The sequence below is a fragment of the Phalacrocorax aristotelis genome, chromosome 11 (assembly GCF_949628215.1).
Source record: "Phalacrocorax aristotelis chromosome 11, bGulAri2.1, whole genome shotgun sequence".
NCBI classification, from domain to species: Eukaryota; Metazoa; Chordata; class Aves; order Suliformes; family Phalacrocoracidae; genus Phalacrocorax; species Phalacrocorax aristotelis.
The window spans coordinates 2,764,970-2,792,329 of record NC_134286.1 but is presented as its reverse complement, the minus strand read 5'-3'; the positions used below and the strand labels follow the sequence as shown (position 1 = coordinate 2,792,329).

At 46.1% G+C, this 27,360-nt stretch overlaps 1 protein-coding gene across 1 annotated transcript in view; it reads right to left on the bottom strand.

Annotated features, from left to right (window-relative positions):
• The window catches only part of LOC142063189 (sodium/hydrogen exchanger 2-like), a 31,130-nt gene extending 7,964 nt beyond the window's left edge, over positions 1-23,166 (bottom strand). Inside the window, exons 1-10 of the mRNA XM_075106614.1 lie at positions 22,979-23,166; positions 21,079-21,542; positions 20,457-20,707; positions 15,460-15,677; positions 11,359-11,555; positions 6,580-6,669; positions 4,545-4,615; positions 3,204-3,368; positions 2,413-2,527; positions 953-1,087 (exon numbers count right to left, since the gene is read on the bottom strand). Coding sequence (XP_074962715.1) covers positions 953-1,087; positions 2,413-2,527; positions 3,204-3,368; positions 4,545-4,615; positions 6,580-6,669; positions 11,359-11,555; positions 15,460-15,677; positions 20,457-20,707; positions 21,079-21,542; positions 22,979-23,144 — 1,872 coding nt within the window. The 5' untranslated portion in view covers positions 23,145-23,166. The remainder of the gene's footprint in view (positions 1-952; positions 1,088-2,412; positions 2,528-3,203; positions 3,369-4,544; positions 4,616-6,579; positions 6,670-11,358; positions 11,556-15,459; positions 15,678-20,456; positions 20,708-21,078; positions 21,543-22,978) is intronic.
• Positions 23,167-27,360: the final 4,194 nt, after the last annotated feature.

The window sequence follows — 27,360 nt, the reverse complement described above, 5'->3', positions numbered from 1 at the left end:
GATGGCTCAGCAATTACTGCTGCTGAACTGGGGGTTTGGGAGCAACATACAGGGCGGAGCTTTAATTGCTTTGCCCCTAGGGTAAGAGTTACAGAGGACGGGAGGAGTTGAAAAGACCAAGCCTGCTCCTCGTGCACCATTCCTGGATTATCTTGTCTTCCCCTGGGGAAACGCTTGCCCAGTTTCTCTCACTGATTTCCAGAGAAGTCAGAAAAAGTCTTCACCAGCCACAGACATTGTATTTACCTTGTTTCTCCTCTAATTCAGAACAGGAACCGATGTGGAGCTCTGCCAGCACTAAATTTGGACTTAAAGTGATTCCCCCAGGAATCTGGTATGCAACACTTCCCTTTCTTTTACTCTCTTCAGGTCTGCCCAGAACCATAGTTGGTTTTGAAAACAAAACATTCACCTCCGGAATAAATAGGAAAACTCACAATAATGCTTCTGTCCTTTCAAAAGAGTTGGGGGGGGGGGGGAAAAGACCAAACAGTTTCAAATATTTACAGTCCATCTGGAGCGCTGACAATGGGTGCACCCGGTGCCCGCCTTCGATGAAATATCCCAGAAAAGAAAACATGGGAAAACCAGAGCTCTGAAGCTAGAGACTGAAGCCCAATTAATAACATTTGCTCAGTAAATAACTTCCCTAGCACGGATGGAAGCCTGTGTTCACAAAGCACTGAACGGTGCTGCACCCGAGATGGCTCATCTGTTTGTCAGGAGTTGGGCTGGTTTTCTTGGCCTCGGTATCTCCCACTCATTGGAATGCAAGTTAGGATTGAGAAACACTTTTTGTTGTTGTTGTTTTCTAAAGTCAACTGGTTTTATCTTTAAAAAGAAATAACACCAGCAACAAACAGCACTATTCCTAGCACTTGTTAAACCTGCGTAGGGAAAGCAGCCCGGCGCATGGTCTCTGCAGGTCCAAGCCTTCCCCAGTCACTCTTACCTCCTTCCTGGAGCTGGCCGTGTCACCTCTGCTCACTTCCACCCACAGGCTCTTGTGCCGGAGGATCAGGATCTCCTTGGCATGCTCCACAGGCTCGGTCTCTCCGGGCAGGGTGTGCCTGTTGTACGCCGGCCCCTGCACGTTGCACCAGAGAGGCCGCTGTTGGAGGTGGGACCACCCTCCCTCCAGGGCAGCATCCCTTCGCTAGTGCCTGCATCTTCCAGCCGCCTTCACCCCCCCTGTAACCGTCCTGCCTAGTTATGGGGATAAACTGATCCACCCAAGTATGAGAGGTGGGGACGGAGGGAAAGAGCCAAAGAGGGAAGGTGGGACTCCAGACTCTGCTTCTTTATGCAGCTCACTGAATGACAAGACTGAGATGCATCTCTATTAGTCCAGCTGCCAGACTGACCTAGTGCAACTACTCTGTTCAAGGCGTCTTCAGCCTCAGTGCCTCTGCCCAGCCCCCCAATATTTTATACCAGCCCCACTTTCATATATAAATCTTGCAATCAACAGGAACCATAAAACCTGCTTCAAAATCCATAAACCAGCTGAAGTTAATTCTCCTACTAACATCAATGGGAGCTGGGATAACTGTCGCTAGAAGGGGTGAGGCTGGATTTAGGTAGGAGTAAGTGCAAACAGGAGGTATGCCTTCATCTTCATCCCATTCACCATTACTATAGGTTTCCTCCCAGCCTTATCTGGTTGCTGCTTTCGGCTCAGCAAGGGGACACGAGGGGGTGGTTGATCCCCCTGTGCTGAGCTGCCCACACCAGCCGCATCCCCAAGGACTCAGTATTTCGTGCGTAATCCATAAAACAAAGGCTTAGGTGGATTTTAAGGATAAGGCTCCATGTATCACCATGTGCACAGTAATTACAATTCACAGTCCTAGGTACTGTGTAAAACCTCAGACAGATTATTCACAAGTCATTCTGTAAACAGCAAGTGGTTTCTACGCTGTTTACCAGCTGTACCAGTTTCACAGCAAAACCGCCGAGCGGCTTTAAAACCTCTGCAGGTTAATTTTCACTCGCAGCTCACTGACTGTGCTCTCTTCTCCGGGGTAAAAATGCAGCGTGAGGATAACCCCATCCCTGCTCTGCCCTCTAGGTAACCAGGAGCTGTTGCAACTGCTGGATCTGCTAACCTGATGCCTGAAGATCCATGTGCTCCTCCTTTCTGCTTTCTGGTTCTGGGTACTGATGCCTAAAATACTTCCTGAAATTATAGGCTGACTGGGTGAACCTTTCAAAAGCTGTCACGCTGCAAACAGAAATGTGCCACTGACTTGGAAACTGGATCTGGCTTCACACAGCCAACTATTCTCTGCTCACAAAGAGACATCATTAGTAATTATGTAAATATTCATAACATCTGCTCAGGCTGTTAGGATAACTGAGATAACTTTTGTTATTGGACATCTAAAATACAGATCGAGGGAAGAGTTATACCGTTCTCCTTATTCTGTACAGGTTCCTTGCCAATATTTCCTGTATATTTTCCAGGACATCCGGATTCAGAGTATCCTCCAATTTTTTGTCTGTTATGACAGTCCTGTCGTTATGGCTGCAAAGAAAAGCAGAATGCTTTATTTTGGAGGATGCACAGCAGCACAACCGGTGCATCCCCAAAGCCCCATGTTCACAGCAGCCCTTTTGGACCCCACCACCAGTGGACACGACCAACAGCTAATCCCTGCAGACGGAGATCGCTGCAGAAGGGGCATTTGGTATTTGCATCAGAGCTGTGCCATCCGTGTGCTTGCCGGTAGATAAAAGAGCTGCGGGGAGCTGTGGCAGAGCAGAACCGTCTCTGAGAGATGAGACAGCCATTCTGACATGCAAATATTTGACCCTGCTGGCTCAGCCGATGCTCGTTCTAGCCCTTGGTTCCTTAAGTAAGTGTAACGGTGCAAAGCCCTCAAAAAATGGTGCAAGAGCCTCTTCCTCAGAGCACCATCTCTGTGTAATTCGGGGCCAGGATACAGGTGAGCCTCTGTGTACAAGATCAGAAACTGTGCTCATCAGTGCCAGAAGAGTGCTCATCCACCTGATCATTTTTAACACCCACCTACTAATCTTTAAATAGTGCTTGCTTTGCATTTGTCCAAGCTATGTTGCTCCTTCCCATGGGACAGCCCAGCAGGGAAGAGCAGAGGAGGCAGAGAAGTTTGCAAGAGCGTTTTACAACCGTTCCCTCCGGCGGGAGGGTTGGGAGGAGCGGTGGAAAGGGGAGCACTTACAGCAAGGATGGGTGGGACGGGCCGTGACCCAGCTGCCCCGCTTCTGCCAGCTCAATGGCGTGTTTCCGCTCCAGCTTTTCATGGAGAAGCACGATACTTGATTTTGGCTGGTCGTGTTCTCGAAGTAGGATCTTCTGCAGGTATTTGCTGTTGAAATATTCTAATCTGTTTGAGAAAAAAAACAAGACAGACTTAGCCACCTCCCAGCACCGAAATGGACCTGAGCAAGCCAGCAGGTTCATAGTCCCTGACTACCCCACGTTCCATTATATTCCATTACCTTCTTGCCAGAAATCAGCGGTCCACGTGATCAGTCCCTAATTATTTCTGCACTACAGTACATGAGCTAAGATACTAAAACTTTACCAAATACAATAAAAACTCCCCGAAGTCCCAGATTTACCATGAACTCTAAGTCCTACAAGTACACGCAGTAGCCCCAAGGGACGCAACAGATTTAAACGCTTCCAGATCCCCTCTTGAGCCATTTCCTCTCGCTTTCTGCTCAAATACAGCACAACCTTTGGGAAAGATCTAGCCAGTATCAAATACTGGCACTCAAGTCTGGCTGTTGTTAGCTGTTCACAAGCCTGCTCGCAAGGAGCCAGACGCTCCCCAGCAGCGGCAGCGATTCCCATACCCTCTAGTGGCACTTCCAAGCACTGGCATTCCTAAGAAAATCCCTGCCAGCTGCATTAATCAGAGTCCTTAGCATGAAGTTAGCTGCATCTGTGTCTGCACAGCTAAGGAATTAAACCTGGTAGGTTGGTATTAATGTATTTTATGTTATTTGTATTTTAAAGAAAACAACCCTCCTACCAGAACTTCATGAAAATTGAGCACTTTGCTAGAGAAATCTGTTGAGGTCCTCTATAATTTGTCAATGCACAATAAGCAGTTGCCCCTCCAAGTGCCACAAGCCCATATTTTTCATGTTAATTGTGCACTTGCCGGGTTGGGTCCTCAGCCCCCGCGTGGCCGGACAGGCCGGAGGGCGCGGGCAGCGCCGCTGCAGGCAGCGAGAGGCTGAAGCCACGCAGGCTGTGCTGTGCGGGCACGGCCCCTTCGCCTCCAGCAGATTTCTTTGGACAAGAAGGAACACACGCAATAGGAGAGGAGAACGGAGTCTTTTTAGGGTGAAGTATGATACGTGACCTGCAAGCGGGGAAGCGCCCTGAGAACCTGGTCTCACCTTGGACGAGGAGAAGCTGCCCCTCTGTCACCTGCCTTGTACCCCAAGGATGAACAAGGCTTGGCTGCCCACAGTAGAAACTTAGGGAATAGAAACCAGCCTCATATTTTTCTACACATGTACACGGTTGTATTTTGGCAAATCCTTACTTGTCTTTCCAGTAATACTGTCCCCAGTGTCCAGATATATCTTCGATGCCAGCCAGCAAATGATCCAAGAACTAAACAGAAGAGAGGATTTTGCTATACACCGGTTGCATGTATTGCATACCTGATGAACTCAGTCAGCAAACATCAAAAGCCAGCAGACAAAGCGGGAGCTGCTCTCAGCTCAGTACACAACACCGGTAAACAAGAGGAGGGAATGTCGGGCTAATTCCCCATCCAGTCATCCACGCGTATCCCTCGGTTCTACAGTACAATAAGTGGTTTGGCTGCTTGCTTTCAGGTCTGTGCGAGCAAAGAATAATTGCTGAGGGACGTGGATCTGCTCTTTATGATAGGTACAGGATGGCTGATGGCTTGCATGTCCTGCCTATTGGGCCTTGATAAGCAGGAAATGCTCATATTGAGGTTTTTGAGGACAATTTGTCCCAAGAGATCAGTATCTTCAGGATATAGATGTAGATAACATACAAATGATGCTTCGACTCGAATAATAAATACTGCCTTCCCCAGACGCTTCCCACTAAATGAAATCATTGGCTGTATCATGCCTTATGCAAAAACATTACTGTTGTTTAAAATTATATTAAAAAACCTGGACAGGTTGATTTTTCCACCTAGAAGTTAAACCTCTGCAATTTCCCAAATCGCTTTCCCTCCTACTGGCAGCTCGAACCCGGGAGAGGTCTCTGCTCTACCACAGTCAATGCCCCTCCACACGCAGGTACCGGTGTCCCTGGAGCTTCGTCCAGCTCTAATTTGAAAAAGAAATTATTTTTTGTGAGGTCAGAGGCAGAAAAGTTTCAGAGCGGTTCGCTCAGCCCTGCAGCCTGGTACAGGTTTAGAGTCCTCACATTGCTATTAGCTGCTGCCTGAGCACCAACAAATGCCCCCCCCCCCGCCCCACGCTGGTCATCGCTCCTGAGAGCAAGAACGTCCCGACAATCCGGACGGAGAAATAAATTCGAGGAAGAAAGCTTCTGCCTTCTGCGTGCCTGGCTTCCAACTATCTGCATTACCTTCCCTACTTAACTTAATTGGTACACAGCCGTTTTCAGCTCACATTTCCTAATAAACACATTTCCAGAGATGATTTACTATTCACACGCTAACAAAAGAAGAAAGTATTCTCTGTTCATGGCAGGAAAAGCCTCTTCAGCCTATTGAACTGTTCTGTTAACCTCAGACAAAGCCCTGTAATACAACCTAATTGTGAGGATGCCAAACTGGTTTTATAAATGTTCTCAGACCTAATGTCTTTATTTCTAGCTACCCAAAAAGGAGACCGAAATATTCCTGAAGAAGCCATACCTACAGAAATGTGACCGGGCATGAACAATTCGGTTCGGAAACGTTATGTTTTGCAGCGGATGCAGGGTACCACCGCATTAACGACCCCAGGCCACAGCTCCCTATCGAGTTGTCAGGCTCAGACTGAAGGAGAGCTGGTGCAAAGCCTCTCCGATTTGTTCCTCGGTGCAGAATCCTCTGTAACTAGAAAGGCCAAAGTTTGGACGGGAGAGCAAGGTGAACTAAATGCCACCTTTGGGTTCGGCGGGTCCCTCCGCTTTCTGTACCCTCCCTTTTCTGATTTTTTTTGCAAAAATATCCAAACCGATGGTGGTGAAGTGACCGCTCGAACACACAGAAGATCCCAACCCTGAGAGCAACCACGTCTCATTTTCTTTCTTCCCCTCTTTTCAGAGAAGCAGGAAAGGCTAGGTTTGAGTACAAGCTTTTGGGCGAGCGATTACCCTTCCGTGGCACGTTTGCGCAGCACCTAACGCAGCACCAGCCTGAGTAAGTCTGTGGCTGCTATTCCAATGCAAATAACCCCCCGTGGTTAGGAAGCTGCACAGGGCTTCAAACCTGGAAAGGGACTGCCCTGCAGAGGACTCGGCTAAAATCGCAGGCCTGTGGCGTCCCTGGAGGCTCGCCACATACCAGAAGGACCGTACTGCTATCAGCAAAGCATATTGGAAAGCTCTGGCTGCGTGTCGACGACGGACGCATCACTTACCCGAATATGGATCTGCTCTCCCACTGTGGGAGCACTCTCTCTTTTCCTCTTGACAGCCAACAAGTCGACAAGAGGACGGATTGTCATTCCCTGCAGCACAACCACAAACACAAAAAATCAGCCTTTCTTTACATGATGCGTTCTTAGTCTCACCAGGAGCTCACATACGGGCTTCGGGATGGGGCTAGGCAGAGAGGAGGAATGCTCCGCTCTCATCATCTGGCATCTCAAAGACCACAAAAAGTCAACCAATAACTTCAAGGTCAAGCCTGTGGTTTGCTATTGCTTGTGGCCTACCAGACGGAAAGGGGCTTGAAACGTTCAAAGTTCAAATGCCTGAAACGACGATGGTCCTTGAGACTTCACAGGGCGCAGCCTCTGCCAGCATTTCTCTGCTAACTTTCTGAGTATTATGTGTCACAGATCATTACTCCAACCGTCTCTGATGGCTAGCCGGTGGCTAAGTTTACTAATCAAAGTATCCACCTGGTGGGAAGGGGCAAGGGAAGAGTTTTAATGTCCTTTAAGCCTCGAGAGCTTCTAAATGCTGCTGTGATGTGTTTCTTAGCCTGGCTTTGGTATGAAATGACTTTTCTAGGACATGTTTACAGCAAAAATGATGGAGTAGTTGATGTTTATGACTTCTGAATGTCACAAGTGCTGGCACGGAGGAGAGCTGAACACATTTTTAATTGCAGAAACAATTAATGTGTCATTTTAATAGCTAATAGCAATAAAAAATGCATTGCTATTCCAAGTAAACAACATAAAACTCACAAATTCAGAAATAACAGATATTACAAAAATTAAGTAGAGACTTTGGACTCTTGCCTCCACTGGAAAATCAGCTGTGTCTGTTTTCATTTTAAAGTGGCATTTTGGAGTTCTGTGACCAGGAATCCCAAATTTAGAAACACCTGAACTCCTTTGGCCCTTCCTGATCTTGGGAGCATTACAGGAATCCCACGTGTCATTTCGGGCCACGTGTCATTTCACAACACACCTCTAGGTCCCCTGTGACGCTCCCCCACCCACCAGGGATGACGCCTCTGAAGTGCATCACCCGATGCCGACAGCTCTACCATGGCTCACACAAAGTTGTTCTCCGGCCAGCGATCCAGGAGCTAACGGGGCAGCGTAGGGAGCAAACGAACAAAAAAAACCCCACCTCTTCATAATTATTATATTTGCTAACAATTTCACGGAAGAGGTCAGAGGCCAATAGGCTGAGAGAGTGAACTTCAATAGAGAACGTGGTATTTCATTTCTAAACCGCACTGAAAGACAGAACAATGAGGGCTTTTTGTGACATTCCAGACAAGCCCACAGCTCCTTGGAGGACTTTCTGGCCTACGTGGCGCATACCCAGGCCTGCCTGGCAGCGCTGAGGACTCAACAATTGCTCAGTCAACCTTCTCAAAATTATTAACCACGCTTGTTGTGGGAAGAGCCTTATGCAACTGAGTTAGGCCAAAATAAATGAGTTTCCTGGGTTGTGTAATGCACTGATAGACCCATGTATGGACAAGCCCAACTGCTTACATGCTGGTCATTACTCTGTGTAGCGTGAGGTTTTTAGAGAGCGTGATCAGGATTTCCAAGAAAATGAAGTGGGTTTGTGCTCCAACAAGACGCCTTGCTGGCCTTCACCGGCTTAAAAGGGCTCAAATCACCTCTCTCCTAGTTTCTGTCCTATCTTAACACAGACACACCCCACCAAGTCTGTACCGATACCGCTGTGAATAGCAAGAAAAGTTATTGCACAAAACAACAACTCAAGGCCTCTATCCACAGAACGTGGTTTGTAGCCAATATTTCACTTGTCCTTTCCACCCGAAGTGACATGCACCACAAAAGATGCTGGGATATTAAAGATATTTGCTCTTCAATCCTCCATCCTTCGATGCGGCTGACAGCAGCGCCACGGACTTCAGAAGCTGTAGCAGTCATTTTGCAGACCCAGGTTTCTGAAGGGTCCTCTTAATACCAGCTGCTGTTATAGTTACCTATGTTTTCTATGCTGAGCTACAGCAATATCTTCCTGGTTCGGCGTTTAAGCAAGTTTACTTTTCTTCTACCCCCATTCTCGTGGTGGCCTCAGCTACACCATAGTGCAGGTATCTGGAGCCTGAGCAAAGTCTGTCTTTATAGATGCTATGTTCCCGCTGAATGGCTGAAGGTCAAGGGGTCGCCCCGCCGACACACACCCACGGGGGACCCTGTTTAACTCTCACCCTTTCGCATGGAGATGACATCACCAGTTGAGCCTTGAGGTTACACAAAAGCCCTTTTCCTGGTCCTGGGAAGGATTTTCCGAAGCCCCGGCAGAATGCAGTTGCTGCCTTAGAACAACCTTTGTCTGCGACTCAAGAGCGTCTCTGCATGAGCGGACGTGCCTAGTGACCGTATCTTTTCAATTTCTGACCCACATTTGCATCTTAAAACTTGTCAACCTCCACCTAAGTAGGCTTCCCCCCACCCCGGCCCCTGCTCTCTCCATTCAGTCTGAAAACTGCGCCCGGTCCAGCTGCCCTGCGGGTCTCAGCGCCGAGCCCATCGGCACGTCACACTTGTTGACCATTTTTTCAGCTCATGATGTGGATTAGGTGGATGTGGGGAAGCAGAGAGTCAACTCCAACCGTCCACATTGCCCAAGTGCCTGACACCCAAACCTGAGGCGTTCAGGGAGGCCAAGCAGAAGGAATTTGCTCTTGTGGAGTAATGCTCAGCCACGGGGCAGCTGTCACCGTGACTCACCATCTCCCAAGGCCCCAGCAGCTGCTCTGCTCCCTCCATCCGAGGGCAGGAGGAGGGCAGCCCTGGGCCAGCAGCTCTGCATGGACCTCACGCCCTTGAGCAGGAGCTCCCAGGGAGCTTCTCGGCACAGCATCTTCCCCAGACCCCCATCCCACTTGCTCCGGCCCTATGGAGACCCAATCTTAACTTCTGGGGATAAAGCACACCAGGTGCACATCAGCCTTGCTCATTTTGGGACCAGACGACCCCAGTTTGTCCACCACACCCTCCTTCAAATGTGACAGCGTTTCCCAGGTGAACTAGAAGGTATATTTCAGTGAAACCCCGAAAGGAGCCTCGCCCTTACAGACGTGCTGCTGGGCAGAGAACAGCAGGGAGACACATCCAAAATCTTCATCCCACAGAAGGCTGCAAGAGTGCTTTTACCACTAGATGTCACAGCAATGCCGAGCGCTGCTGCCCGCCCGCTCCTCCCGGGCAGGGCTTCTCTGCGCCCCGACGCACAATAACTCCCTACAGCCTCAGCCTCTGCTTAAGGGAGAGAAAACCTTTCTCCATCATACACCTGGAGGGGTGCTAACTAAGAATCCGTGCAAAATAAGAGCACATTAGTAAGGCGAGCCATATCGGCACCAAGTTCTGCCCTGCCCCAGCTGCGGGCTGACCAGCCTGGGTCCTTGCCAGCTGTGGGGCTGCAGGCAGGGGTCAGATGTGGCACCTCCCGCAAGCTGCCCAGGAGCAGCTCAAGCTGCAGGGGCTCCTACAGCTTTTCCGTATGACTGGGCTTTGCAAAAACACCCACGGCAGAAATCAGTCTTTTAAAAAAAAAAAAGGAAGAAAGAAAAAATAGTACATTTGTAATTTAAACAATAAACCCAGTATCTCAGAGGAACCAGTGCTGTGAGGGTCCACCTCCCTCTCCTACCCTGGCAGCAGGGGTTAACTCGTCCACAGCCACCCCGTGACGTGGGCAGGTTGCACTCCCTTGCAGAAGCTTTCCCACTGGGTAGGAAAAAAACCAAGAATACTAGGGCAGAAAGAGAAAGCAGGTAGCAACAGGGCTTAGGGATCAGTTATAAAAGAAAAATTAGAGGCAAATAAATCAAATGTGCGGTGACTTTTATTTGCTTCTGATTTTCCTTGCTTTTATAACAAGTAACACACCCAATTTTTTTTTCCCGTGGAAGAGTTAAAGCAATCCCCTTCCTGCTGCATCATCATAAAATAACTGCAGCTGCTCTGCTGCACGAATGTGAAAACATCTCAGATATATATACAAAATATTTTGATAAACAGCTAATAAGGGTTGTTGCGTCAGCTGCTGGATGCACCGGTAAAAAGGAACTTGTTCTCAGAAAACGTTAAGAAGTCACTCCTTCAGAATTAGGTCCCTTTAAATTGTCCCACCTGTGAAATACCAAAACTGAGACAACCAAACCATAAACCTCTTAAAATTCACGCTGCCCATGTTCTGAGGGTTTGGAGCATCTCCAGTATCTTCCATCTTCTCACCCCTGGAACCAGGAACACTGACCTTCGTTCCTGCATGGCTCAGGCAGCTTTTCATTTCCCAACAAGGCCTACAGTAACAAGCGGTTCTTCCTTGGTCAAAGAGCAAATTGGTTGGAGAGGTTGATTTGAGTTGGCTTTGCTCTCACATAAGACATGTAAAAGCACTACTTCAGAGAGAAAATTTATGCCAGCATCATTCTTCACAATTTTCACCACTGCTACCCCAATATGGACCAAAGATGAGACAAGCTGGCATGGAAAACGCTCAGCACGTATTGTAAGTCAACAGCTGCTAGTCAACCTCAGGACTGCGTGACACTGTCCCACACCTTCCGCCTCTTTCAGTAATAATTTTAAATTTTTATATGGCTAACCATTCGACATAAGGGAAGTTTTAATGACTGCTAAACCCTTGTGTCCATCTAATGGTTTAGTACTGGTTATTTGTCTGGGGAAAAAAAAATCATGCTCGTTCTTTCCATCTGCTGGTGACACCGAGATTGTTTTTACCTGTACAAACACGGTGAAGAGGATGACAACAGTTGTTGCTGCAATGAAGAGCTTCTTTCTGTGAAAGTCAGGAAGCAAGAAAACCAGAGAGAAACAAATGGCTCCTCGGAGACCCCCGTATGCTATAATGAATTGGTCTTTGCTGGTGATGGTGTTCACGTGAAATCTGTTCACAAAGAATGTCAGCACAAGAACCCCTGAAAATCAGGAAAGCAGACAGGAGCACATCAAACAGAAAGAGGAATTAGACAAAACTCATAATCTTATATTTTACAGTAAAACACCACTGAACTGGTAAACACCAATCTCGAGGAACTGGCCAGGGCCCGAGGTGGTGTATTCCCAATATACCACTGGAGAAGGGCTGCTCTTCCAGCCTGGTCCAGCAGCTTTGCATTTGATTTGTCCAGATAAAAATCAATCCCCAACCCATTTCTGATGTGGGGGATTATGAACATCATTGACTGGCCACAGTCCTGGGGGTTTGCACGACTATAAAACTTTAGGTAGCTCACCTTGTAGCAAATTCTCTTGGTTTTTTAACTCAGCCTTGTGCTTATCACAGTCCCGCTGGGAAACCAATGTTTCCTTCAGAAGGACTCTGAACTCTGCAGAGGGGTTTTAGTGTCATCCCGCTCCCACGACCACGGATCCCCAGAACATGCCATTTACCTGGTGACTCGGTGTTACGCATCAGCTCCATACCGAACACACACAACTATCGGCAACATAGGATGCGTTAGCGCGTTTATTTTGATGGTAGTTAATTAAAATGTTTAGGGCAATTCTGTGGTCATGTGCCAGCCGAAACTTCGCTCATATAATGACACGGAGCCAGATTCCAAGAACGGATTTGAAATACTAATTTATTTGTTCTACTTGGTGATAACAAATGATTGAATTGCTCGGGCTATAAATGCTCTCGAGGCAAACCATCAGCAACAATTTAGGCACAAGTTACCCCCAATTTCCAAAAGTTTCCAGGCAGTAGCTTGGATAAGTAGCTACATTCTGCCTCTGTAAGTGTCCTTTCTTCACAAGTCTTTCACTCAGAGGTTTAAACTGTGCACTTAAGACTACGTAAGGTGACACAGCAATTGATGTAATTTATAGTCATTTGAAAATACATAAACAGATGCAGAAAGGTACAAAAAGTCAGGCCTTAAATCAGTAAGCTGTGATCTTAACACCCACGGATATGATAAACATCTTATTTCCTGAGGATTAATGGCTGTTTTGAGAACTGATGACACAGACTCTCATTGACTTTTGCTAGGAATTAGCCGGATCCACATCGCTATTGCTTTTCTAAAGGGTATTTGTAAAAGAAATAAACTTCAAAAATAGTGCACTTGTACATATCAAACATCTTCCCACACACGTACAACTAAAAAGATCTGAACTTTGACTGCACATCAGACCGCTTTGAAGAAAACAAAAAGCTGGGGATGTTCAGGAATAAGGAACTCAATTAACTGAACCTTGCAAGACCTTCCCCATCTCCAGAGCTCCGGGGAGCTGGTGCCCAGACTAGCAGATGTGAAGTACTTCTGTTTCAAGGTTCTTTGTAATTCAATAAACAAATAAATAAAATTAAGCATACCTCAGATCACATCTGCAGCTACTGTAGGGCTCAGGCAGCGCCAATAATTTAAAGGAACAAAATTTCCTTGAGCTGATACCCTGGCCTTTGTCTTAATTTAATCCTTCCTCATATATTATTATTAGCATCCTCTAAACTAATTCAAGGCTAGTTTGCTCCAAGAGACGACATAAAATTAATCATTTTGAGCAGTATATATTTTCTCCTGGAGATACACCTTGAGAAAGAGCAGAAGGAAACCTGCCCAGCGCTTGGATAACAGTAGAATGCTAGTGCAGTCCTGCAATTAATGTATTTTGGTTTTTAGAAGACCCCTCTTATATCAAAGTAATTCAGTCCCCAGGCTTCAGCATGACCATTTCTCATTTATGAGCACCGGGAGGGTCCAATGAAGGTCTAGAGTACCGCCTACACACTAACCCCAACACTAGCAACCCAAAAGTCCCCACTTCCCACAGGCAGACCCTGTGGGTGCCTCCCATTTCTGGATCGGTGCCGTGAGCACGTCCAGAGCTGCTGGACGGGTCTGAGCAGGTCAGGGCCTAACCTCGGCCACCACCTCCACGGCAGGAGCTTCCCAGGCCGGCTTGGTGCAGCGCCCTGCCCCGCTCGCCTCCTCCCGGCACCCCCACGCTCTCCAGCAAGGCGCTGCACAGGAGGGACACCCTATTCAGGATCAGATGAGCAAGACGATTTGCAGCCCTGGTTTGTACGTTCTTATTTAATTCAAGGGGAGTTTTGAACAGAGAGAGGGTTTTCTTTCCTGGCTGCAGCGCTGAGCCCTTCTCTAATAATGTGCTGCATAGTTTGAGAATGCAATCAGAAGAGTTGCGTATAGAGAGCCAGAGGGTTTTTGGTGTGCTTTTGTAATGCTACTATGTTCCTTATGTCTTCCAATGAAGAATTTTTGAACTCAAATTCACTCAGAACTTCTTTTCATTTGAGTAAACAAGAGAAAACCACTTAATCATAATAAAACATTTGAATGTATGCATAACTGACTAATAAGCCTGTTTCCAAGTGCATTTATGGTGCACAGTTATTAAAACAAACCTTGGCATGTATTAACAGCTAATAAAACCCATTCTGCTATGTCTTGCTAACCATGGCCTACCCTATTTAAGCAATTTCTTGAAGTGTCTGTCAAGTTTGAGTTCGCTCTGGTTGACTCAGTGGTTTGCAAACATAAATCCTGTTGAATGTTGTTTAGCTCTCAAACTCTCTGCCAAAATGCATGCTCTGTTATATTTGCAGATATAGTAAATATATAAACACATGCATAAATGGGAAGGCAGGCACTCTGCGCTCACTTTGGTGACAGTAACTGCACAGTGTAAGAGGCAATGGAGAATCAGCCTCTCTGAGCACCAAACCAGCACGAGATACAACTGGGGAAGATGGTAAAACAGCGCATCTCTGTTTCTGGTCATTTACAATGCATGAAAATGGGATCCCAGAGTATTCTGGGACCAGGACTCAGGCTTTCATTGTAACTGATCTCAAGAAGATTACCTTTAGCCACAATTACCAGGGAAGTATTTTCATAAGTAGCTATCTCCCTCTTGTTATCACTAAGTCTTGGTCGCTTTTTTACCGTGAGGTTGGTCAAACACTGCAATAGGTTTCCCAGGGAGGTTGTAGAGTCTCTGTCCATGGAGATAATCAAAAGCCTTCTGGACCCAGTCCTGCCTAGCTGACCCTGCTTAAGCAGGGCGTTGGACCAGATGATCTCGAGAGGGCCCTGTCAACCTCAGCAGTTCCCCGATTCTGTGCAATTCTGTCACCCTCAGTCCTTATCTGAAGTTCTTGAGTAGGAGCAGAAGCATCCTCACATTTTAGATCCCAGTTCTCACCTACCCAGCAGTAAGCTGGGCAGATCCTCTTCTGTAAAGCAGAACAGCATCTCCAGGAACAGCTGTTTGAGGGTTCCTCCAGTTTCCCATTTAGGGATGCTGCTGTACACAGACTTGTTATGAATTAAAGCCCTTAAATCTCTGCAATTCAGAATAAGCTGTCAGAGGCCCCACGGTTCTACACAGCTCTCTGATCCCAAGCTACGTACTTACAATCTCCTCCCTGTTGTGAGGATACCAAGGGACTAAAATACACTGAAATGTAAGGGGAGATCACGGCAATCAAAGGAGGTCTAAGGCCCTAGGGGTCAATAAAATAGATATTATGAGAATTTCTATTTAGCACCAGTGCTGTCTGTGGTGAGTGCACAGCATAAGAAATTCCATTAAATGAGAGAACACTCCTGCCCCCACCATCATCCTTTCCTGCAGGACTTGCTAAGGAGCAAGCGATGGAGGAGGGGGGAAGCATCGGCTGGGGTGTCCCACTGCAGTCCGTGCATTCTCATCTGGGATAACCACAGACAGAGCAAGCAGGAAAGGATGACGGTGGGGGCAGGAGCATTCTCTCGTATAATGGAATCACATTTTTCACCCCCATAAATAATTATATATATAAAAAATAAAATCAAAATTTCATCATACCTAGTGCTCTCCAAATGAGACAGAAAATGACAGTGAAGCAAATGTATGGCCAGTTCCACTCATGATTTTCTCCAATGGTGGAAACTCCAAGAAAGATGAAGATGAGGGTATCACTAACACTGCTCCACATCTTCATGAAGTATTTGACTGTGGTGTGAGACTTCAGAGAGATGTTGGCCTCCACATAACGTTTCATGCCCATGGCACATGCAATGATTCTGAGAAAAAGAAACAAGAAATTTTTCTACTTAAGCACACAAAATTGACACATTGTCATCTATAAAGAAATAGGCTTCAATTCTTAGTTGTCTGCAGACATCTCACTGGGTAGTGATTTGCTTCCTACACCAGACCAATAACATCAGGAGGACCACCAGGACAATAAGATACTATATGGGTTGACCAGACTGGCTGAATCTGTTTTCTAACAGATAAACAACTCACCTTCTATTGCATTTATCACAGCCACACAGCAACGCCTGTGATTAACTACACCCAACTCTTCCCATCACACCACATTGTTTAACTTTGCCAAACTCTAACCATCTCGGCTCAAGAGTTCCCTGCTTAGAAGCCCACGTTACCTATTTTGCCCGGCTGAGAAAAAGATGTTTGAGGGAATGGGAGACTTGTTTCTCCACGTGAGAAACGTGAATGGGACTCCTCCGAGTTTGGCTGGTATCTGGTCACTACAGCAGGTTCTCGTAGGACTCAGAATGGGTGCAGTTTAAGAGCAGCTCGAATGCTGTACCCCTTCACCCAAGGGACCAAAGCCAATTTGGAGTTGGAGAAACTCAACTATGCGACAGCGTAGGACTCGCACTGTATATTTCCAAGCCTGACCAGCCTTGCACTGTATGTTGCTTGGGCACAGCTAGGAAGCCATTGACTCCATGCAACCAAGAGACAATAAAATGCTCAAGCACACTCATAAGGCTGCACAATGAGCCAAGAAATGCCGCTGCTGCAGTCGGAACATCTGACCTCCTCAGGTACCGCGTATCCAAGGTCACTTCAGAAGTGTGCAGCACCAATTAAAACTTCTGCCTTGCAATTTTTCATGGATAATTGGTTCTTCAAGTTACAGGGAACATGTGGTTAGCCTAATTCATCAGCTTTTCAAATCAATACATTTTCAGGCCAGCAATCTTAGAAGGTCAAAACAATTGAGCACTCAAAGAGTCGAAGCTCCATTTTTTATATTTTAACCTGGACAGAAACATTTTGTTCTAAATATTGTACCAGCAATAGCAAAATGGATTTACGTTTCTGAGATCTGATTTCCACTTGTATTCGGTAAGGCCATCCACACGGAGTTTTATTGCATTAAAACATCCTTTCACGGGGGACATAATGGTAAGTCTCTTCATATTTTATATCACATGCAGACAAGTCCGCAGAGCAGTAGATCCTCGGCTTGCAGAAGTGCGCCTGGGTCTGGCAGACTGGCTTGAAGCACCAGCTGTGACCAGGACAGGAAAGCAACCCATATACATGCCAAGAGGTGTTAAGATAGGTGGTGGCCTCCACAGCACATTATCCATAGCACGTCCTCTCAGCTAAGAAGTATTCAGAAAACAGCTGAGCGACTACTGCTTTCCAGTGAAAACAATACATTTCACCCCAGAATTTCACAAAGGAGATTCTTTGCATTACTTGGGCTGTGATGGAAAAAACCCAGGGCTGCCCGCAGCAAACAGGACGGTTTGCAGGTGGGCAGAGCCAACCGCGCTCTGGTTGTGGCTTTAGAACCTGTATGAAACCGAAGACCCCAATTCTCTCCTTCACAGCTATTTATTTATTTCAGGAAGACACCGTCGGCCACTGCGTTGCTGCTCCTGACAAAAGCAGAGCAAGGGCCACTTTCCTCTGGCTCCTCAGAGAAGCACTAACAGATCTCCACTGCATCTATTGTTGGACCAGGACAAAGGAATGAACAACGGCTACATCCACTTCTGCTCTACTTACAGCACTAAGAAAATCGGCAACACTATTATAGGAAGACACTGTCAGGTATTTAGCTGGAGCAACAAATAAGAAATTACAAGGAAAAAAAAACCACGTTTTCAAACGAAGATGTACTTCCACCCCCTGGGAGCTGCCGATTACTGGGCTTTGCATTCAAACAAAACAAACCCCAAACACAGACATTTCTGTTTCTTTCATTTAGAAATAGTTGTTATTTGGTTTTGCTCATTGCCATCAGAACACCACACATTTTTTTGAAGGAGAAAGAAACATTCGGGTTTGTCTGAAGTTAAAACCGGGCTTCAGGGAGAGGACTTGTAGTAAAGGCACAGGGTACAAAAGGTCAGGCTCAGCAAAGGCACAATGCTCTTACTGGGCAGAGAGATCCTGCATTATCCAGCAGCACGAGACCAAGATTCAGATCCCTTTTTTTATCTAATGCTGTTTGAGTCCCCATTTTTCTTCTCCTAAGAAAATGAACCAATACTTAAAATATTTTTAAATCGGTCTTTTTTGATCCTTTTGATCCTTTTCAGAGTGACCCGCTTTGCATAAAGCACCGAGCCAGGAAGAGTAACAGGGATTGAACCACAATCTAAAATAAATAATAATAATAAAAAAACAATTCTTCTGATTCTGTATCTGCCTCAGTAAACAGTGGATAAAATAGCTCCAGCTAGGAACTAAGAAATCTAACAAATATTTGTGGAAAGTGACTCCCAGAGCCGTGGTCTGGGAAGATCCTTGGGAAGAGGCTACGGGTTCACACCAGATTCACAGACAGGAAATAAACTTGACCTGTTCTGTCACAGCTTCGAAGGCAGGCAGTGCCACTAGGGCAAGGGGGGAAGAAGAAACAAAAGAAACCAAGCTAAAAAACATTTGCAGGACTGTTTAGCAGGTTGGGTGGCATTCACAGATCTTCTCTTTTTTTTTTTTTTTTTTTTTTGACTATGTAAAATTGATTTTTTGGGCAATCAATTTATTTTTCAAAGAAACACACTGCCAGAATCTGCTGCTTATAATACAGTATTCCCTGGTCACAAATGACTGAATTGTTTGAAATCAAGATATCTGGAAGAGGCATTTATAATTTGGCAATTATAAGACCAGCAGTGCAGGAATCAGCTGCCTTTGCGATCGTTTTGCTTTAGAAACAATGCATTATTCAAAAGAATAGAAAATAGGTTCCGTAATGGGCACAGTAGATTGTGATTGATAGAAGGAGACACCATTAGGATTGAATGTTTTCTGCTCCATGATGATTATGCAGCATATTTATTTCACTGTTCTGTCTTTCGCTCCTATAAATAGGCTTTCTCTTACCTATTCCCAGAGCTAGAATTGTTTTCAGTAATGCTACAATATTGCTCCTATTAACCATTCGAGGAAAAAAGAATCTGCAAGACAGAGGAATGGTTTCTGTCCAAAGCAGTATCATTAGTTTTAAAATAGATCTCCCAGATACTCTGCACCTAGCTGGTACCTGACTTAATTTCTTTATTTGATTTTTATGTTCATTATTATCGGATTTGCAGTTGTTTACACTGTAGCCATCAATGCCGTCTAAGTGCACTTTATAGTTTTTAGGGAAATATTAAATAATTGGTTGTGATCCTTGGCACCAGTTGACTTAGTTTAGGGAGGAGAACCAAATGCCACAGATACCAGCCCACAGAAACCAGGAGGACTGAATCACTCTGCTTTTCATCTGTCTCTGCTTTCCAAGGTGACCTTTCTTGGTCATTAAGATTATTATATCTATTTTTTTCTCAGCACTTGCTCTGCAAGTGAAATGCATGAGGTAAGCCCAAAGCTCAGTTTCCTCTCCTAAAACTGAAGGATCTGGCCCAAAATTATTCATTTTATTGAAAGACCTACTCAGTAAAATGAAATGTAAATTAATGGTATTATCTATAAATTACAATTTGTGAAAGACCGAATTTACAGAAACGAGTAGCTTCTCTTCGCTGATCCAAAAAGCTGCAGGGGAATATGCGAGGTGGTACCTGACGGAGCGCGGGCCTCGGCTGCAGGGCACGGGCAGTCCTTGTCTGCCCCATGTTGCTACACCCTGGTCATACAAAGCTCCACAGGGTAAACCCTTCCACGCTCTAAAGCGCTTTTTAGATTGAAGAGCGCGTAGGACTGACTGTGCTGTAGTAAAGTGCACTCAGTTTGGGTTTAGTACCTTTGAAACCTTGATCTCTGACAACTTTGGCTGAAATTGGTCAGATTTCAAACGTTACTGGAGATAGAGATGACAGATGACACCCTCACTCAGGAGACCAGAAAAACTCATGAGCTGTGTCTGAACTTCTGACAGAAGTCTGAATCTCCAAAGCAGAGGTTTCCATTAGAGCCCTCCGCTCCCAAACAGTAGGAACATTTCCAGGCACCAGCTCTGTAGGGGAGACACAGCTCCCACCCATCACTCACTCTGCTCCGACACTGCCGGGTCTGCCTCAGCACGCCTTTGGGGCCACCACCCAAAGGCAGCTGGCAGGCAGGGCACGCGGATCAGGACGGGGGTGCTAGAACAGATGTGCTGTAAACTCAGTCCAAACCTTTCTGAGGTTTTGATTAAATAGCCCTTGCAGCTCTTCAAATGTTAGTTTTGACTGGGCCACACATGGAAAATAACAAAACATGCCCAGAAAGCCTCTTCTGGCTTGCCAAACCCTCTAGACGTCTCGCTGCTTGAAAGTTCAAGGGTTTCCAAATGAAAAACATGGAGTTCAAATAAACATTCCTCCATAACCTACAAACACTGACCAGCCCTCCGAAGCTTGCCCAGGAGTCATCTGGATTGCTTGTGACTTGCAGCTGTGGCCATTGGTGTGTAATGGTGTGGGGCGTGTGAAACGGGGTTACACCTCTCAGCTCTTCCACAGGCTTCTATACTCACTCTTCGCTGCCGTACACAGATTTCCAGCTCAGCAAACTTACTTTAAAACTTCTCCTGATGCTTTTCAGTAAATACAGCCAGAAAGCTTTCCCGGACAGACACGATGCTGGGACATACTTACGCCACGATCCCCGAAAGGTGAAACATTTCAGCAGTGAGGTAGCAAAGATAGCTGTACAGGAAGACAAAGAGCGGTTCGATGACGCGGATATCCTTGGTGAATCGTGTGGTAAAGGCGGCGGTCATCCCAAAAGTAAGACCTACTAGAACTCCTCCTATCCCAACCACAAAGAATTTTCCAACTCCAGCAAAAACATCCACACTTGTGATGGTTGGCATTTCGCAGAAAGATCGAAATAGCTTGTAGAGCACCTGGGTGAAAAATGAAAGAGGAAAAATGACCGTAAACAAGACATTCACCAGACATGGGCATACGCAGCAATGACACTAAAACACGCTGCCAGGATCTCTGCCAGTGCAGGGTCAGCGTCCTGCTCGGGAGGTCAGGCTCCGGCCAGGGGAGTGCTGTGGCACTCACGTGCTTTTCTATCCCCAGACACACAGGCGAAGAGATGTTCACCTGAAAGCTTCTCAGGACCTCACGCCAGAGAAGCGGAGCAGGACTCCTCCACTAGAAGAGGCTCTTGATGCCTCTTCGCTCTGCAGATCTCACATCCCACCTCTCAGCACCAGCCCATCCTTCCTCGGAATGTTAAATACTCAAAATAAAGGCTAGCCCTTACCACCGTCACCGCGTCATTCAGGAGCGATTCGCCGAAGACCAAAATGTGTAGCTTTTCATTGACGTGTATCTCTTCGAAGACCGCTAACACCGCCACGGGATCCACGGCGGCGATCAGGCTGCCGAACAGGAGGTTGTGGAGCAACGACACGTCCTGCAGGTGAAAGGCTTCCACCTGGCAGATCCCGTACAGGGAAAAGCCAATCCCAAACACGTTCCATATCGTCCCCACGACCGCGTAGAGGAGGATAGTACCGATGTTCTCAAAGAAGGGGCGGCTGGGCATGAAGTACCCTGCATCAAGGACGATGGGTGGCAGCAGGTAGAGGAAAAAGATGTCGCTGTCCATAACAGGCGGTGACTTGTCGTTTAAGCCGTAGATGATTCCCCCCATGATGAGTCCTACAAATATCAATAAACAGCTTTCGGGAACGACAGAAGGCAGCTTGTTATAGAGATGAAACCCTGGAAGGGGATGAAGAGAAAAAAAAGTTGTATTATCTCATCAGCCCGAACGGGCTGAAGGGCACCAACCCGAGCGCCCACCCCTCAGCAGCCTACGCTTTGGAGTGGCAGGGATAAACGCACACAATTAAGGTGAAGTCACTCAGTCAGAAATTGGCTAGAAAATCTGAAAGATTACTGAAAATACCAAACCTTCTAAAATTATTTTTGGTTCAGACTGCATTCATCACAGCATAAGGTTAAAGATATATTTTTAGGTAACACACAAATAGAAAAACTAAAGAATCTGCATAAATAAAAAGGTATTTGGAATTATTTATGATATAATCTAGTTAGCACGCTATCTTCGGCACTAATGTGAATAGCAACTGCTTGTTTTAAACACAATATAGATTCCATATGTTAAAAAAAAATCACAAAAAGCATTGTCATTAATTATAAATGGTGCCACTTTTAATATTATTTAATCATTAACACTTAAAGCTAAAGGCAACATTGAAACAAGCCCAATCAAGCCAGCCTTGTGCAACACCCAACGTTAGAGAGAAATGCTAACAAATGCTATAAGTACTCGAGGTGAGTTATTAAAAGAAAGTAATTGAAACAAGCCAAACTGGAATAGGACTAATAAGAAAAAAAAATAACTGTGATCGTTATTATTCCTTCATGCATGTTAATAGAGATGAGATCTCATCATATGCAGACCAGCAAAACAAAGACCATTTCCATCTGAAAGGAATTCTGATCTAAACGAATCTCAGAGACTTCTCCCTTCGGAGGAAAAAAATAATTTTAAAAAAAGCCATAAAATAACTTTTATATCAGTAATTTAACAGAAGTGATCACAATTTCTGGAAGAAAAAAAAAAAAGAACCTATAATTTTAACTTTCCTATGCCCAGTTTTGCAGAAAAAAAGAGTCCAAGTTATACAAAATACGATTTCTTAGGTGTCATTACAGATAACCTCCTGGACGCAGAGACATTTTATTTTAGGCTCTGTAACGCCCTGCACATGGACTGAATTATTCCTTGTGGCTGGCCAGACACAGCACCCTTTTTTAAGAGCACTGAGCCTTCATTTTAAGATGAGGATGTCAGTGGACAACATGCACGCTGGCAAGCTAAACGAGACGAATGCGCACCTTGGTGCGTACTGCAGGTAAACAAAATTCCTGGAAACCCTGAGAGTTTTCCTACTAACAGCAACACCCACAGGTGTGAATTTTGAGATGGAAACCCATCATTTCCAACCTAAAATGCAACTAGGTAGTTCTTTTCCGTGCATGCAGTATATCTGGCACAGCGTATGTGCATCCTTAGGACTTGGTACGTTCTCAGGCACCAGGACTGGACAAGAGGTGAAGCAAAGGCCACCCCTGCCCACACCATCCCCACGGTGAACCCTGTCCTTCCTCACCCTCTCCAGATGCTTTACCTATTTTGGCCAAGGATGCAAGCATGATCCAGAGCGTGATCTCAAAGGGGACTTGAACATGCTGATAATCCAGAGAGAAAAACGCGTGCTCTGAGGATTCGTTGCCCTGGGCTTCCTCGGCAGCCCAGCTGATGTTCTCCGGGATCACGTCCTCCAGCAGCGGCATTGACGGGGAGCCTTGCGGGGCTCTGACCCTGGCGGCCTGGAGGACGGAGGAGAGTAACGACGCAGCTAGGACAGCAGCTGCAGCTTTGCACCCTGGCCTCTGCCCCTCCATACGCCCTGGAAGCCGTCTGCCATGGGGATTTGGCCGCTGGCTGCTCCCACCCTCACCGCTGCAGGCGAGCGGCTGGGACCGCCGCCGGAGACGGCGGAGCTCGGCTCGCCCTCGTTGCATGGGTCGCTGCAAAGAGAGGAGCAACCGCTCCACCTCACACTGACGCTCCTCCCTGGCCCATTAGTTTCCAGCTGGGAGACCCTGCGGAGAATCGCGCCCTTTGGCACCACGTGCCCAAATAGGCAGAGGCTCCTCCTGCAGATGCTTCCTTGAAGAAATGCCTCGTGCACCCTCAGACCTACCGCACATCTATGCTTGAAAAAGAGATGAGTTCCATTTTAACCCTATTTCTTGACATGTTTTGGCTTCCAGTCTCTCAGAAACCCTTTTTGGGGGTGAGGGGAAAGTCTTCACTGCTGCTACAGCAGCCAGGCTTTGATGGAACAGGTCCTACATGAAACAGCCCCATCCAGAAACGGCCCCATCTTACAGTGGGCTTCACTGGATTTCTCCAGTGCCCACAGAGAGAACGCACAGCAGCAACAGAACTGATAATCACAGTTTCCATTTGGTAAATCAAGCAAAGCACCCAGCTGCCTTACGCCAAATCGGGAGCTGCAGCATTGTGCGGGACAGAGGTCACCTGCACTGAGAGAGGAAGCTTCAACAATTGCGTAAAGCCTCTTCCTATGATAAGGGCTAACAGGAGAAGTTATCTTCACCTCTCTTTGCTACTTGAAAACAGCACTGAAAACAGTGAGCTTGCTTGGAGAAGTTGGAGAGACGGAAAAATAAAAAGCTATTTGCAACAGTGTTAGGTGTATCAATAATACAAGGTGAAAAAACCACACTGGGCCAGATTCCTCCATTGCGGCCTTTCATGTAAGTTGATAATGTTTCAACAAGGATGAATTTGGTCCAGAGAACACATATAATTAAAATACGGAGGCCCCGGGCTGTTGCTAGACTGATCGATGGCCTATTTGTTTCTCTTCAGCTGCCTAAATGACGCCAAAACTGAGCTGCCAATAACAGGCTGGTAACCCACTTTTCTGCTGTAAAGTCAGAACCCAATATCATGCAGACACGGACCCTGGGTTTCTCAGTACCATGTGAGCTCCCTGTTTCTGATCTGATTTACAAAGCAGGAGGAGGATAAACTTTGGGAGACGGGAGAGATGCAGTGCTGCACTCTAGGAGCGACTTCTTTCTACTTCACCATGGCTAATCGGAATTTATAGCGTGCCTTTGGCACACCTGCTGGCTTCAAAGCAAAGCAACGCTCCTCTCGGAGTGGCCTTCTGGCAAACTGAGCTTTTTAATGTTGGTGCCACTTCTCCCTTTGCATAAAAAATAAACAAAACTGCAGGACGGACACTTGGAGGACAGAAATCCCACACAGTTTTCCTCCCCCTTTGTTCCTTCGTTCAAGTCCATAGGGTCTGGGCTGGCAAGGAGAGGAAGAGGAGAGGAGACAGCATCCCTTTTACTCTGAAGGAGGGAGAATAGTGTTCTTAACGGAAGTTAAGTAATTAAGAAATCACTCAGCCAGAGCTAAGAGCAGTGGAAGCAGTTCTGAGCCTGGGCTCACATGGCAAGCCATCATATTTCCTCTTTCTGATGAACCATTTGGTGCTGAACCTGGGAGGTCAAAGACTTGTTCCAGCCTGGTGGCACGGATACGGGGTTTGGCCGACATCCCATTCCCCCCACCCCAAACAATCCGTTTTGATCTTTGCTATTCTTGGGGAAAAGGCATGAAAGTTAATATTCGCTTACATTTACCTTAAGCCAAAAATGAAATGTTTGCATCCTGAAAGGAAAAAAGACCTGCAGCGTGGAGCTCAATAGCACTATCTGGAAAATGGTTTTGTGTGTAGAATCAATATCTACTTGAAAATGGAACCAGAAAAAAAGCAGCAGAGTTGGGACAGTATTTGAGGAAGGTCAGAGAGGGTAACATTAAAATATGCTCCATTTTTCAAATAAAGCTAGCTTATAAAATCAGGACTTTAAGCAACAGTTCACAGGTGAAGCAGAGAGACATGCGTGCGCACTTATTTAACTGCTCACCAAACCTCTCTGTCTAAACAGAGCAAAACACACCACGGCTCTGATGAAAAAGCTATGAAATGTTAAGAGAAAAGAGCCTGAGCCAGTACCCTGTGCGGAGTTCTTCATGAACCTGTTTCACTTGCTTTCTTCTCTGCTCCTTTCTGTAATGGTGGAGCAAAGCCTGCAACAAGCTCCACGCCGATGGATCAGTGCAGCCTCTCTGCAAGCTGGCTTTCAGCCTGCAAAGCTTCGTGCGTCTCCGTATCAGCTCCCCGCTCCGTCTCAGCCTCATTGCTGGTCCGCTGTAGCCAGACCTGGGCAAGGATAACGAAAGGCTCTTCGCAAATATTTTGGACATTGTATTTCATTACAGTGAGAACCTTCGAGTTTGCTTTTAGGATTTTGAAACTCCGCATTTTTCTGTTTTGAATTGTTTTCCCCTAGAGTTCTACATAAATAAGTTTGCCCCTTCCCTTAAATTATATGTATCGCTGTTCATTAAGTACTAGTTCTAAATAAACGAAAAGCCAAAGCACAATGTTTTTCCAGAGCTCTATGATAACAGCATTTGTGTTGTTCCTCTCATAATGGCTATTGATATTATTGAACCACTTTTTAACGCAAATACCATTTGATCATATGTTTATTGACATGATTTCATTTTTTGCTAATGTAATGTGCCTTCCCACATTTTCAGGTTTTAGGTTAGGACAGATTCTGATCCCCGTAACTGTATTGATGGGTACCTCGCTCCTGCTGGAACAGACAGGACTACGAGAAGAACAGAATATTGTGTGATACGGTTACAGGGACCAGAATTCAGGCTCCTGCAATGAAAATGTTACGTTAGATTAACAGTTTTATTGCTATTATACTCTGCAATCAATTGCAACAAATTACTTTACTTTCCTCTTACTTTCCTCAGGTGTAATTACTTCTAAATGTGTTCTAACTTCTGCCTCCTCTGTTTTTGCTACAAATGCATGTATCACCCCATGAAAACATAAATACTGTAAATCAAATCCCAATTTCCATCACCTCCTGACATTCATGTGTCAACCACTGAAATTTATGAAAGAGAACTTTCAATAAGCTCATGCCTTATATGGGGGGAAGAAAACAAATTTGTGGTGCACCTTTTAGCTCCGCTACTGCAAAGACTTCCCATATTTGGGCCTCAAATCAGGAAATCATTTAAGTATTTACTCAACTATAAGTACCCAAAGTTTCACAGTTTATGGTTAATAACACATGAAAATCTTACACTTGATCGGGGCCTCCCAGAAATATCCAGCACAAAGCATCACCTCGTATAATCCTCTGAAAAAATTTGCAAGGCTCGAAACTCATCAGGTGTCTTCCTCTCACTGCAAAGGGACTCACGGGACTCCCACTGACTCCCCCTCTTCAGTGGAATCCAGGTAATCCTATTAGAATTATTTCTTCTTTCACAGAAGAAAATATTTCTTATTTCATAGAAGAAAATGCCAGATCTGTGGCATCCCAGCAAAGCACGAACCCCAGGGCCAGTGGCTGCCGGCAGGGACAGGGCTACCTTCGGCCAGAGCCGTTCTACCTGTGGATTCATGATCTATGCCAAGAATAAAGAGATTTTCAAATAATACTTGTGGTGTTTACTGGACTCAGCAAGGCTAAGACTTCTTTTTGTATTTCTATACTAGGAAAGTTTAATATTTCCAGAAATTATTTAAAGGCAGTGACACTGTGTCCATTCTCAGTATGGTTTTCTCTTACGGAGAGGATGCCTTTTGATAGCACATAGCGCCCTAAATAGGTAACTTGGTTTTGGAAACAGCCCACACTTGTCTCTGTTACCTTTCAAAGTTCATGGTCTCCGCAGGACCACGTCCCTCCCCGCTACTCGCCCATCGCCCGAGCGCCAGGCTGCACCGCTCACCCCGCGGGCACCGAGCCGCGGCTCCCAGCAAGGGATGCTCTCCCCTACGCCGGTAACCCTTCAAACACAAACTGCCCTTCTGCGCCTTCTTTCCAAACACCACTTCTGGTAGACCTGGGCCAAGGCTAGCTC